At 36.2% G+C, this 11,742-nt stretch overlaps 3 protein-coding genes across 3 annotated transcripts; 2 read left to right on the top strand and 1 right to left on the bottom strand.

Annotated features, from left to right (window-relative positions):
- Nucleotides 1–603: 603 nt before the first annotated feature.
- Nucleotides 604–2,313, top strand: LOC128174668 (uncharacterized). Its single transcript, XM_052840163.1, has 2 exons — nt 604–1,203; nt 1,870–2,313. The coding sequence occupies exons 1-2, from the start codon at nt 1,075–1,077 to the stop codon at nt 2,311–2,313; spliced, it is 573 nt and encodes a 190-aa protein (XP_052696123.1). The 5' UTR covers nt 604–1,074.
- A 1,714-nt stretch (nt 2,314–4,027) lies between these two features.
- Nucleotides 4,028–6,097, top strand: LOC128174667 (uncharacterized). Its single transcript, XM_052840162.1, has one exon. It carries the CDS (start codon nt 4,028–4,030, stop codon nt 6,095–6,097), a length of 2,070 nt encoding a protein of 689 aa, XP_052696122.1.
- A 2,754-nt stretch (nt 6,098–8,851) lies between these two features.
- LOC128174666 (uncharacterized protein F54H12.2-like) lies at nt 8,852–10,165 on the bottom strand. The gene has a single exon (XM_052840161.1). The coding sequence runs from the start codon at nt 10,163–10,165 to the stop codon at nt 8,852–8,854; it is 1,314 nt and encodes a 437-aa protein (XP_052696121.1).
- Between the last annotated feature and the right edge of the window lie 1,577 nt (nt 10,166–11,742).

The raw sequence follows: 11,742 nt of genomic DNA, 5'->3' as shown, positions 1-11,742 counted from the left end.
GTATGGTTGTGTTGTGTAATTACACGCCACTTTTTGTTTTACTAAAATTTAAAAAATGTATATAATTATACATGGTGATGTATTTTTTTAAAATAAAATTAAGGATGTGACTAATTTGTAAAAACTAGGCGAAACATCAGGTGTCATTATGTTAAATTGATTTTTTTATGTTTTTTTAATTTTGTTTTACAAATTTTTACATGTGCACATTGATGTGCCAAATTGTTTTTTAATTTTTACTTTAAAAATATGATATTATACTACAGTAGGTGCCATTTCTTAATTCTAGTCTTTTTTTTTACCAAAACTTATAAAACTATTTTTCAAAATATTTGGTGTAATTTTATATTATGTAATTAATTTCTTAAGATACCATTTTACTGTTATTGTAGTATAATATCATGTGTATATTTTATATTGTAGTTATACGATGCATGGTCATCCATTTAATAAATTTCGTAAAAAAAACTATCTTTTTTTCTGTTGTTCTATGGAGAAGGGAAAGATAATTTGAAAAACCAGGCAGTAGAGTTATCGTTCTTTTTGCAGTGATTAAAAAAAGGGGGGGGGGGGGGGAACAACAGACAATGATGACTTTAAGAAAAAAGAAATAAATATTTGAAAAGCAAAAAAAAAAGAATCAGAATATGTTCATCTTTTTTTTATATAGATGTCAGATTTCCTATGCAAGTACTGCGGCTTGATATTTAAGAATCACCTTGAAGGTCAAATGCATGAAGATGGACATAACCGCCCAATGCTATCGAATAATGATGATGATGACCCAGTAATGATATATAATTGTTACCAGTAACTAATCTTAATTACATAATCATACATTTTTACTCAGTTTTAGAATATTAATAGTAAAAATCAACGATTTCATCTTACTATGAATTACGGAAATATCACATCCTTAAACGTTTTCAATTTTAATATTATAATTGAATTATTGTTTCCGGATTAATCAAGAAAGTAGAAGTAAGTAGTAAAATCATAAAAAAAAGACCATTACACTATTGAGATTAAATTGCATATTCATTTTATGAGTACACATGAATATTTTTAAACTAGATGAACACCTTCTTCTTATGCGGATACTGCGGATTATTGTTTGACGATGACAACGAAGGTCAAAGACACGAGAGTGAACACGATCTTCATCATGACGGTGAAAAGGGGGCAACATTCCATTCAAAAACAGTTATTATTTTTTACTTGCTTTTTTTTATTGATAACCTGCAACACTGAAGAAAAATGGAATATTATTACATTGCATATTTCAAACCAAATACACTCACCCTTGTTTATAAATGAGTCACACTATAAAAAGAATTGCAGGTGGGTTTATCAAGTAATTGGGCACAAATTAGCCATGCATTGAAGAGATTTCAGTGCATGTTTTTTTCTCTTATAGTTAACAAGGTACACATTCCATGCAATATACCTCAAAATGTGTAGTACAATGACTTTTAAAAAATAATTGATACAACCACTTTTTTTTGTTGACCAAGTTTTATATGTTTGAAGATAGAACATTTTTTAAATCCAAAATTCCTGTAGGTGTTGGCACGATAAAAGATTCCCTCATTGACAAAATATTCATTACAAAGGCACTGGTCTAAATTCCAGACTGTAAACTTAAAACAAATCAAAAACAGTAATATAATGAAATTATTTTTCTGAACTTCTACATTTTTGCATGAAAATAAGAAATTTTTTTAAGCCTCTACTGTTTAAGTTTGTGTGATGCATGGTGAACTCACCCTATATTCTTTGTAATACAGATTAATACATTACGCCTAAAGGCAAGAACAATTTCACAAAAAAAAACATTTTATTGTAAAAATTTTAAACCGTGTTTTGTAGGATCAAGAACATCATTGCCACCACTGTGATAAAGTAATGAGCAATGAACAGGACCTGATGTTTCACGAATTAGCTCATGATTTGGATCAAATGGAATACAGCGGTGAAGGTCCATGGTCCCCATTGATTCCCAATTCAACATGTGAACCTATGGAAGAGGACCATGTTGCAGATCAAGAAATGGCTCCTGAATCCATGGAATCCGATGAAGCATCAACCTCTACTAGAACCAACTCATCTCAAATTGGTTTTGGCGGTGTGAAAAAAATACCATATACCATTCAAAAAGTAGGAGAACGAACTATAATGAAAAATAATGCTATCGATGTAAACTACAATATTCGGTTTAATGCAGAAAACCCTGAACAAGGAATGAGGCTGACTGATCTGCTTCGTGAATTAGAAGATATGTTTGACAACATTCTCAATGAAACAGCTCGATGACTTGACCCTTTTTTGGATCTTGGACGAGTCATCATTCATCACATGGGATTGTACAATCCTGTGTATGTACCACTAAGGCCCTTGAAAGATCTTACTGGAAAAAGTGTGATGGAGAACTTACAAAATGTCTTAAACAGCCATGAAAATCTTTCTCTAGATAAAAGTTTTTATTTAAATGTGGGGTTTATTAAAGTTCCAAAGGGCGGTATAGCAGGCAAAAATATTAACAAAGTTGGTGGCGGCAATGATTCTCTCAGAATCAAAAGATCATGTATCAAAATTCAAAACACAGATGAATTATGCCTTGCTCGAAGCATTTGCATGGGGTTTCTCAAATTACATCAAATTCCAACATCTGAATGGCAGAAATTAGCACACCAAAGTGACAAAGGAACAATAGAAGAAAAAGTAATGGAATTGCGGAAATGTCCTATTTGGTTCTACAAAGAATTAATGAAGCACAACAAAACAAATAATGAACGTCAAAAAAAATTAGCCATTTTGTTATGCCAGAAAGCCAATGTAAGCAGTGAGAGACGTCTGTCCATTCAAGACATTTATGCTTTTGAGAACGTATTGAATGTTGATATTCTAGTTGTCAGTGCCACTACTGGTAACAAATTCATACGAACTGTTCCAAAAGATGTAAGTGAAGATGAGCAAGGGTTAGAAATTCCGAAAAAAGATCGTATTTTTTTTATATCATTCTGAGCAAAATGGAAATGCACATTTTGATACTATTGTTAATGTCTGTGGGTTCTTTATTCAATCCAAATTTTGCCATGAATGTTTGAAACCCTATCAAAAACTGCATCAGTGTCAATCAAGCTGCATTGTGTGTAAAAGAAAAAAATCTTGTTTTGTAAAACACGAATTAAGTTGTCGAAATTGTCACATGGTTTGTAGATCTCTGGATTGTTTTCATTCTCATAAGATAAAAAGTGGGAAGTCAAAATCATCTCAGTGTGATCGATGGTGGAAATATGTGGTTTGTAAAAAAACTTTAGATAGATGCAAAAGAAAACCAGAGGATCATATTTGCGGAGAATGGCAGTGTGAAGCATGTAAACGATTTGTAACAGGGCCTCATTTGTGCTACATTAGGTCCAGAGAATGTAAAGAGAAAAAACCCAGATATATCTTTTTTGACTTTGAATGTATACAAGAAGATCTTTTGCATTGTAAAGATGGATACTCAATGAAAAGAAATGATGAATGTGTTCAATGCAGTAACAGCCCCGAACCCTGCATGGAATGCTGTAAATGTGTAAACTGTCATCAGTCTTGGTGTGGAAAATCTCAGCACAAACCCAACTTGGTAGTGGCTCAAACAGTGTGTGAGGAATGCTTCGGTCAAGAACTCACGCCAAATTCTAAATGCGATAACTGTGGAACTAGGTGCAAAAAATGTAATAAGAAAAACAAACAGACTTTTATTAACCCACCATGTAAAAATACATGCGGATTTCGAGAAATAGTATTTCGAGGAGATCAAACTGCAAATGCTTTTGGTTTGTGGTTGTTCACTGAAACTCACAAAGACTTTACAGCTATTGCTCACAACATGAAGGGCTATGATGGATATTTTTTACTAGAGTATCTATTAGTCAATTCCATCATTCCAAAAATTATCTATGCTGGATCAAAAATCATGTACTTACATGTTCAAAGAGGGCTTAATATAAAAATATTAGATTCCCTCAATTTTCTTCCCATGAGATTGGCTGAACTACCCAAGGCATTCGGTTTACGAGAGCTAAAGAAAGGGTACTTCCCTCATTTCTTTAACACTAAAGAAAATGCCTACTATGTTGGATCCTACCCTGCAGCTCATTTTTACGGAAGTGACATGATGAATGCTAAAGAACGCAAAGACTTTCTAATCTGGCATCAGGAAAAACTGGAGAAAAACATGATCTTTGACTTTGATCGAGAAATTTTAGATTACTGCCGTAGTGATGTGGACATACTCAGACAAGCTTGTTTGAAATTCAGAGAAATTCTTATGAAAATCACAGGAAAAGAAGAAGTGGTATTTGAGGATGAAATGCCAGAGAAAAAATTAATGGGAGGCGTGGATCCTTTTCAATGCACGACCATTGCTGGGGTTTGCATGGAAGTGTTTAAAAGCAAATTTCTTCAAGAAGAATGGCGTGTCAAAGTTAGAGGCAATGATGGAATAAGTGATTGGCTACAGGCCCGCCGACTGCAAGGGGACTTTTCCATTTTATTCAAGGAACATTGGGTTACGGGTGAAGAGTTACAGAATCAAGAATACGTAATAGAAGAATCTGAATTTATTAGTTCACCTATTTCACAAATCCCTTCCACGGGTTATGCCCCTTTTCTCGGACAATATAGTTGCGTATCGATACAGTGGCTCTCATGGATACAAGAAGATCATTTCAAAAAGACAGGGCACCGCCTCTACATACAGCATGCCTTAAATGAGGGTGAATTTCGACTGCCGGGTACCAATTACTTATTAGATGGATACTGTCCTGAAACCAACACTGCATACGAATTTCACGGGTGTTACTGGCACGGATGTCCCATATGTTTTCCTACTCAGCGTCAGCAACTTAAACATATAAGAACTAAACACTCCATGAACGAGTTACTGACCATGACCTTAAAAAAGAGAGACTACATTCAGTCTCTGGGTATGAAATATGTCTACATTTGGGAGCATGATTTTGAAAACTTACTGAAGCAGAACCAAGACGCATCTGATTATGTTCATTCCCTAAACCTGCAAGAAAGGTTAGACCCTCGAAAATCTTTTTTTGGAGGAAGAACAAATGCTGTTAAAATGTACTACCAGGTCAAGGAAGGTGAAAAAATCCACTATCTTGATTTTTGTTCTCTTTACCCCTCGGTCAACAAGTATGGCAGATATCCCGTAAAAGAACCAAAAATCATTACAAGCAATTTTACGGAAATTACAGACTATTTTGGGTTGGCCAAAGTCAAAATTTTACCTCCTAGACAATTGTATCACCCCGTGTTGCCTCAAAAAATTAACGGAAAATTAACTTTTGCTCTGTGTCGTACCTGCTCGGAGCAACAACAACAAAATCCATGTCAGTGCAGAGACGAAGACCGGGCAATTACAGGAGTATTTTGTACACCCGAAATTGAAAAAGCCATAGAATGCGGTTACCAAATTCTACAGATATACGAGGTCTATCATTGGGATGAAACTTCACAGTACAATGCAGAGACGGAAAGCAATGGTCTGTTTGGCGAATATATCAACCTATTTTTAAAGATCAAACAAGAAGCCAGCGGCTGGCCTGAGTGGGTGCATACCGAGGAAGACGCAGTGAAGTACATGGAAGAATACGCTCTTCGAGAAGGTATTCAACTCGAACGAGAGAACATTACCAAAAACCCTGCTCCGAGATCGATTGCTAAACTACTGCTGAATTCGTTTTGGGGAAAGTTTGGCCAACGACTCAACATGCAGCAGACGACATTTTTTCACGAAAGAGAGGCTGACAAATTTTTTCAGCTATTATCGGATCCTTCCAAAGAAGTCTCGAATTTTCACATTGTCAGTAAAGAAATTATTCAAGTTTCGTGGCAGCAAAAAGAAAATTTTACTAAAGAAGATTACCAAACAAACGTATTTATTGCTACTTTTACAACTTGCTGGGCCCGCCTTAAACTGTATGAAGTGTTACAGATGCTGGATAGAAGAGTCTTATATTTCGATACGGATTCAGTCATTTTCGTCAGCAGACCTGGAGATCGGGTCATTTCTTGGTCAACTTACCAGTGAGTTACAACCCAAAAAATACATTACAGAATTTGTTTCGGGAGGACCAAAAAATTACGCCTACAGGACTTCAGAAGGAAAAGAAGTATGCAAAATCAAAGGATTTACCCTAAACTATGTTAACAGTTTAAAACTTAATTTTGCTTCCATGCTGGATTTGGTACTCAGGCCGGATCAGGGTCAACATTCCGATTCAACAGGTTCATGTACAACGATTGTTAACCCACACAGAATTATGCGACATAAGCAACAGCAAATTATTTACAATCGAAATGAAGAAAAAAAATACAAAATTGTGTATGACAAAAGAGTGATTCAACGTAACACTTGGGACACCTTACCCTACGGATATTGATTGTTATTGTAGTAGTGAACAAAATCATGTGAACACTATAATTATATTGTTTAAAATTGATTTTTTTTCCCATCATATTGAAAAAAATTGTAATTTGAATGAATTGATATTATTCAATTTGTTTTTTTAAAGAAATCTCTAAAAACGATTTTTTTATAAACGTTTATTAAAAAACATACAGTTGTCTTTACAACAATATATTATCAAATGTACATTTGTAATTTTTTATTGATGCATTGTTTCATTAAAATTTTAACCACTTTATTTTTGTCTTGGTCAGTCTCTTTCTCTTTGGAGGATTGTAATTAGGAGGTGCTCCGTTCGTATGTTTTTTAACCACTAAGCCACTGCCAGTCTGTTCTCCAGAGTGCTTCATCATTTCTTTATTGTGGATGAATGAAGTAGGGGTTTGAATGTCCTTTAAGGCTTCATAAAATTGTCGATATCCGGTAGGAGTTCCTCTTGAATTATGAGTTAGTGCATGTTTGATCAAATCTGTAATATGCGAGCCTTCAATGACATTGTCTTTGTAAATCAAATTTCCATTATCTTTCCAAGAGAGTACGTCACCGCCATACTGAGATAAGAATTTAAGCAATCCTTTGGCTTTATTATGAAATTTATTTGGAATAACATGTTCCAAGATTTCGAGAACGTGCATCTGAGTGGGAATATCTTTGTCAGTGGGTGGGTCCTTCGTCGGCTCCAAGATTGTCTCCATGCTCTTCGGGGGATGATTCTCTGTTTGCGTCAGTTTTTGGTATTTTTCTTTTGGAACGAGAACTAGTTCTTGAGCCATTTTGAAAAAGATGTAGCGCACGTTTGATCAGACGAGGTATGATGCTCTGATGCCTTAACAAAAACTTTTTACGTTGAGCCTTGTTTACTGTTCTGCTCACAAGGGTACTTATGACATTTTTGTACGGATACAGAGTTTTTATGTACTGCTTAGAGACCGGAATGGTCCCCTTGTAAACATTAAACATCACCTCACACAAAGTCTGCATTTGAGAGGGTGTCATGGTCGACAACAGTGCTCGTCGCTGTTTCGTGTTCGTAGCGTTTAACAATTCTAGAAATGATAAATGCGTTTTTACTGTTCGGTTCATTGTGAAATAATGATAAAAAATCAAAAAAGACAATTAATTTATTTAGGCAGATAAACAATGGTATCTTCGTTAGGTAAGATGCGCGTGCGCAATCTGTACTTGTCCTCAGTCCTAGGACTCATGTCTACTATCAAATATCCAAAGGGTATAGATGTGGCCTTGTCGTAAGCCTCTTTAAAATATTTCAACCTTAAAGGAAAAACCTGAGATCCCAAAGTAAAGATCTGCCTAGAATCGCGTACATTACGAAAGAGAATGACATAATGACAATTTAAAGAAATAGTTCTGGCAAACTTTCCAGGCATGTATAGATTCTGAGCTAACATGAACACACTGACTCGACGATGGTGTGCCGTCACGCAAAATAAATTAAGAGATTCCTCGCTCTTGGCGACTTGCATCATCATGTCATCTAACACCAAGACAGTGTGCTGTACACCCTCGCTCCATTCATCGATCTGGTCTTTAGAGGGTAACCCTTGATGCAAAATCAATCTATCGATGTTTTTTTCCATTTCTTCAAACAAAGGCTGATATTCGGTATATGCAATTACTATTCGCTCGGGTGGCGTTTGAAACATACCATCGGCATGTTTTAATATTTCGTAAATAAGAGAAGTTTTACCACTCATAGTGGGTCCCACGATCATAGCTGTGGCGGGTGAATTAAAGGGTAAGAGTGATCTCTCTTTCCACCAAGCTTCCATGTTCATTGATTCCTCAGTTAAGACTGATTTTATTTTTACAATACATACTATTTTTATAGAATAAAAAAAATAGATTACATCATTTTTTTATTCACAAAACGTATGCATATATATGGTAAATACAAAGGTTAAATGCACTCCGTTTGTTGAGATATAGTTTGATACACAAAAACATCAGGATCATCCTGCATTTTAAGAATATGTACAATGTCATTCATTGTATAATTTTGACATTTCATCATTAAATAAAATAGTACATGATAACCACAAGTCAAGGCATTTTTTTTCTGAATTGGAATTTCATTACAATTTATTTTTTTCGAATTATGATTTAAAAAGTTTTTGATTCGTATATCGTAATGTTCAGGAAGTCGACCAAAACTGTCAAAAAATTCCGCTGTTCGGAAGCCGTCTATCCACATGACTATCCAGTGGGACCCTGGTAAATGAGAGGGATCTGTATTACAAACGTAGGCCGAAGGGTAGGCTTGGACTCTTTCTGGTAAGGTATCCGGTGAAAATACGCCTCTGAAAAATTTGCTAAGCAACTCGTGTCCTTTGGCAATGCACACAATGTCTGATGAATTCATACTTTAGTGTATTTGATGTCCCGTGATTGGTCAACTTCCAAAAGGGCCGGAAATTCTGCGTAAGCCAGACAGTTCAAGGTTTCCGTTGTATCGGCAGCAAATTTGACTTCGAGTCTAACGTTTCCTTGTCTCACCAGGTTTAAATACTCTTCACCCAGGTCACTTGGTGCCAAATTAAAGGCATATATGGCATATCCTTTGCCAAACTGGCTTCTTGTGACTTCCAAGCCGGCATCTTTGTTCCATTTCTCAGCCGCTTCAAATAAATTGACAAAAAGTGTCACGTAATTTTGATTGGTCCCTACGTCAATTTTCATGGGTCGGGCTGGCATGCTTTCCCCGTTTACGTAAAGTGCAATTTCTTCTGCCAAGTTCTGAAAGTTGAATGGGTTCTTCTCATAATTTCCATTAACGGCTTTCTGAGAAATGAAACAGAATGCAGCTTTGGCTGGTAAGGTGTTGGACCAAACGTTCTGCCAAATAAACGATCCAGAACCTTTAGGACAGGTGCTCATTTTTACTTCGGTTCTAGTCAGGGGGTATTTGGCCGTCTTCTCTTTCAAGATTTCAGCATGGTTGATCAAAATTCCACTGTCCACCTTAATCATGCATGCTTTAAAGGACACGTCTAGTAACTGCAACTTGTAGCTAGGGGAGGCTTCTTTGCTCATCAAGACAAAGGCAGCGGGGTTTCTAAACAGTTTCAAGTGTAAATCTACCCCATTGATCAAGTATTTATCAGTTCTGAATATATCCTCATACAGTGGACCTTCCATGTCAAATATTTGGCTGTTTTGAGTAAATGCATAGCGATTGTTAAGGCCCCCGTTGTTGCCTCCGTATGCGTCCGGATTGTCCATGTCGTCGTCGTCTGGATAGTACAGTTGGGACTGTAACTGGGATTGAGAGACATCACTGCCACTCGAAAGGAGAAGTTTTAGGTAGGCTTTCCAAGCATAGTAGCTAGTATTGAGGGACACAAGCTTTCCGTTCATATAAGTGTCTATCTGAGACCACATGGTTTGCAGTGGCAAATTAATGATCCCCGTTTTTTCCTGTGATGCCAAGGCTGCACCGTCGGTTTTAACAATCTTACATTTTACGTACAGGAGGCTTCTTAAGTCTATGTACTCGTTACCCTGGCCAGGCACCGATATCTCGATCGGAGCGTCCTCCGTATCGAAGGAACTTACAGGTCTGCATTCACTGAAATAAATTTTATCCACCGCTACTTGATTGGGTGGAACGGTAAATAAAGCCAATTCTGCCGGAAGTCCAATGTCTGTAATTTTGTCGCTTAAAAAGGCCATTCTTATTGATGCTTGACTTTTTTCTTGGCTCCGCTAAAAATACTGTCTCCTGTGTCTCGTTTTCTCTTCAGTCCTTTCTGAGGTGTTTTCTTTTTGAGTGTTGGCTTAGGTTTGATAACAGGTTGCCTTTTTTGTGCTTTTATAGCCTTCTCCGACACGTGAGGAATCTTCTCTTTGATGGCTTCTTTCATTTCTTCTTTGGCTCTCTCTTCTACAGCTGCCATAGGCGTCACGTGTTTTCCCACAACTTGATCTGCCGGTTCCTTCCGGGATAGATGTGGGTTGACTGGAATCATGTACGGTTTCTTGGAAAACATACCCCCAATTCCACCACCTGTCTGCCGACCTCTGTATTTACTAGGTTTAAATCCTCCTTCGAACATATTTTGATAAAATGTTTTCCACACCCTAGGGTCTGACACATACGTAGAACCCATTACTGTATTTCAAATAAACGTTTTTTCAGCAGTAGTGTAATAGTGGTCGTACCTTTCAAATATGAAGCGGGTTGATTATTTGAGTCCCTTATATACACCCTCACGTCTTGAAATTCCCCCAATCGCAAAGGTATTTCGTAAGGAAAATTATAAATGATATTTTCCGCTTTTTTATAATTTACCAGTCGCAAGAGAGGTAATTCTCGCTCCCCCACTACAGTATCTTGGCATAAATTGCTACAGACGTATAATTCTGGTTGAGTGGATTCCGTAGACAAATTAAACTCCAACAGAGAAACGGTCCAATGTCCTTGTAGATACAATGGCTTGGGTAGATGAACTACAAAGTCGTAAGACGTATTACCACTATAAATCTGTTGACTATCAGTAGATCTTAGAACCAATCTGATGCTCATGTTTGAAAATAATGAATGTCATAAAAGTGATCAGTCCTATTTATACGTTTTGCATGTCGGATTTTTTTATCCAAGAGTTAAAGAACAAGGGGCGTTATTGACGGAATTTGGCCGAATCTTGAAAGACAATGAGGTTTATACGAGTCATAGTTGAGAATTTTCTCTTTCTAATGATATATAACTTGTTTATATCTGGTCATGTTTAACAACACGGATTTAGTGCTAAAAGGCGGTGTTAAGAATTCATTACGTTAGTTTTGACGTTCGTTCTATATGACACGACGTCAATTACGCATCTCATTTCCGTTATATAACCGTCAATCATAAAAAAATAAATGATAGTGCGTACAATTTTTTCATAAAGCAAGTTAATTCTATCGCTATTTAGAATAATTTAGAATAATTATTCTTGATGTCCAGGGAGAATGAAAAAGTCGACTTGTTTACACATGAAAGTTTATGCTGCACCATAAAACGCTCGTATTCAAGTAACAAAAGTTAGATTTTTTACGCCCCCTCCCCCCTCTCTCTCTCTTTCGAATTCTCTCATTTATTTATTGTATACTTAAATTGTTCGTATATTCCAGTTAGAATATTTCATCTATTGCAAAAATATATGTTTATCTTTTACTACCGAGATATATTGAATGTATTTACATCAGATACTTTAATTTTTTTCATTAGGAAAAAAACCTACTACAGTCTTTTTAACCTGTAACAAATC

This window comes from Crassostrea angulata, chromosome 2 (genome assembly GCF_025612915.1).
Source record: "Crassostrea angulata isolate pt1a10 chromosome 2, ASM2561291v2, whole genome shotgun sequence".
In the NCBI taxonomy this organism is placed as follows: domain Eukaryota; kingdom Metazoa; phylum Mollusca; class Bivalvia; order Ostreida; family Ostreidae; genus Magallana; species Magallana angulata.
Note: the sequence above shows the minus strand (reverse complement) of the source record. Positions and strands in the feature narration are given on the sequence as shown.

Excerpts from the sequence above, each read along its gene's own strand:
- LOC128174666 (XM_052840161.1), bottom strand. The coding sequence starts at position 10,165 with ATGGCCTTTTTAAGCGACAAAATTACAGACATTGGACTTCCGGCAGAA.
- LOC128174668 (XM_052840163.1), top strand. The coding sequence starts at position 1,075 with ATGAACACCTTCTTCTTATGCGGATACTGCGGATTATTGTTTGACGAT. Across the intron at positions 1,204-1,869 it reads CAACATTCCATTCAAAAACA|GATCAAGAACATCATTGCCA; the intron begins GTTATTATTTTT and ends CGTGTTTTGTAG.
- LOC128174667 (XM_052840162.1), top strand. The coding sequence starts at position 4,028 with ATGAGATTGGCTGAACTACCCAAGGCATTCGGTTTACGAGAGCTAAAG.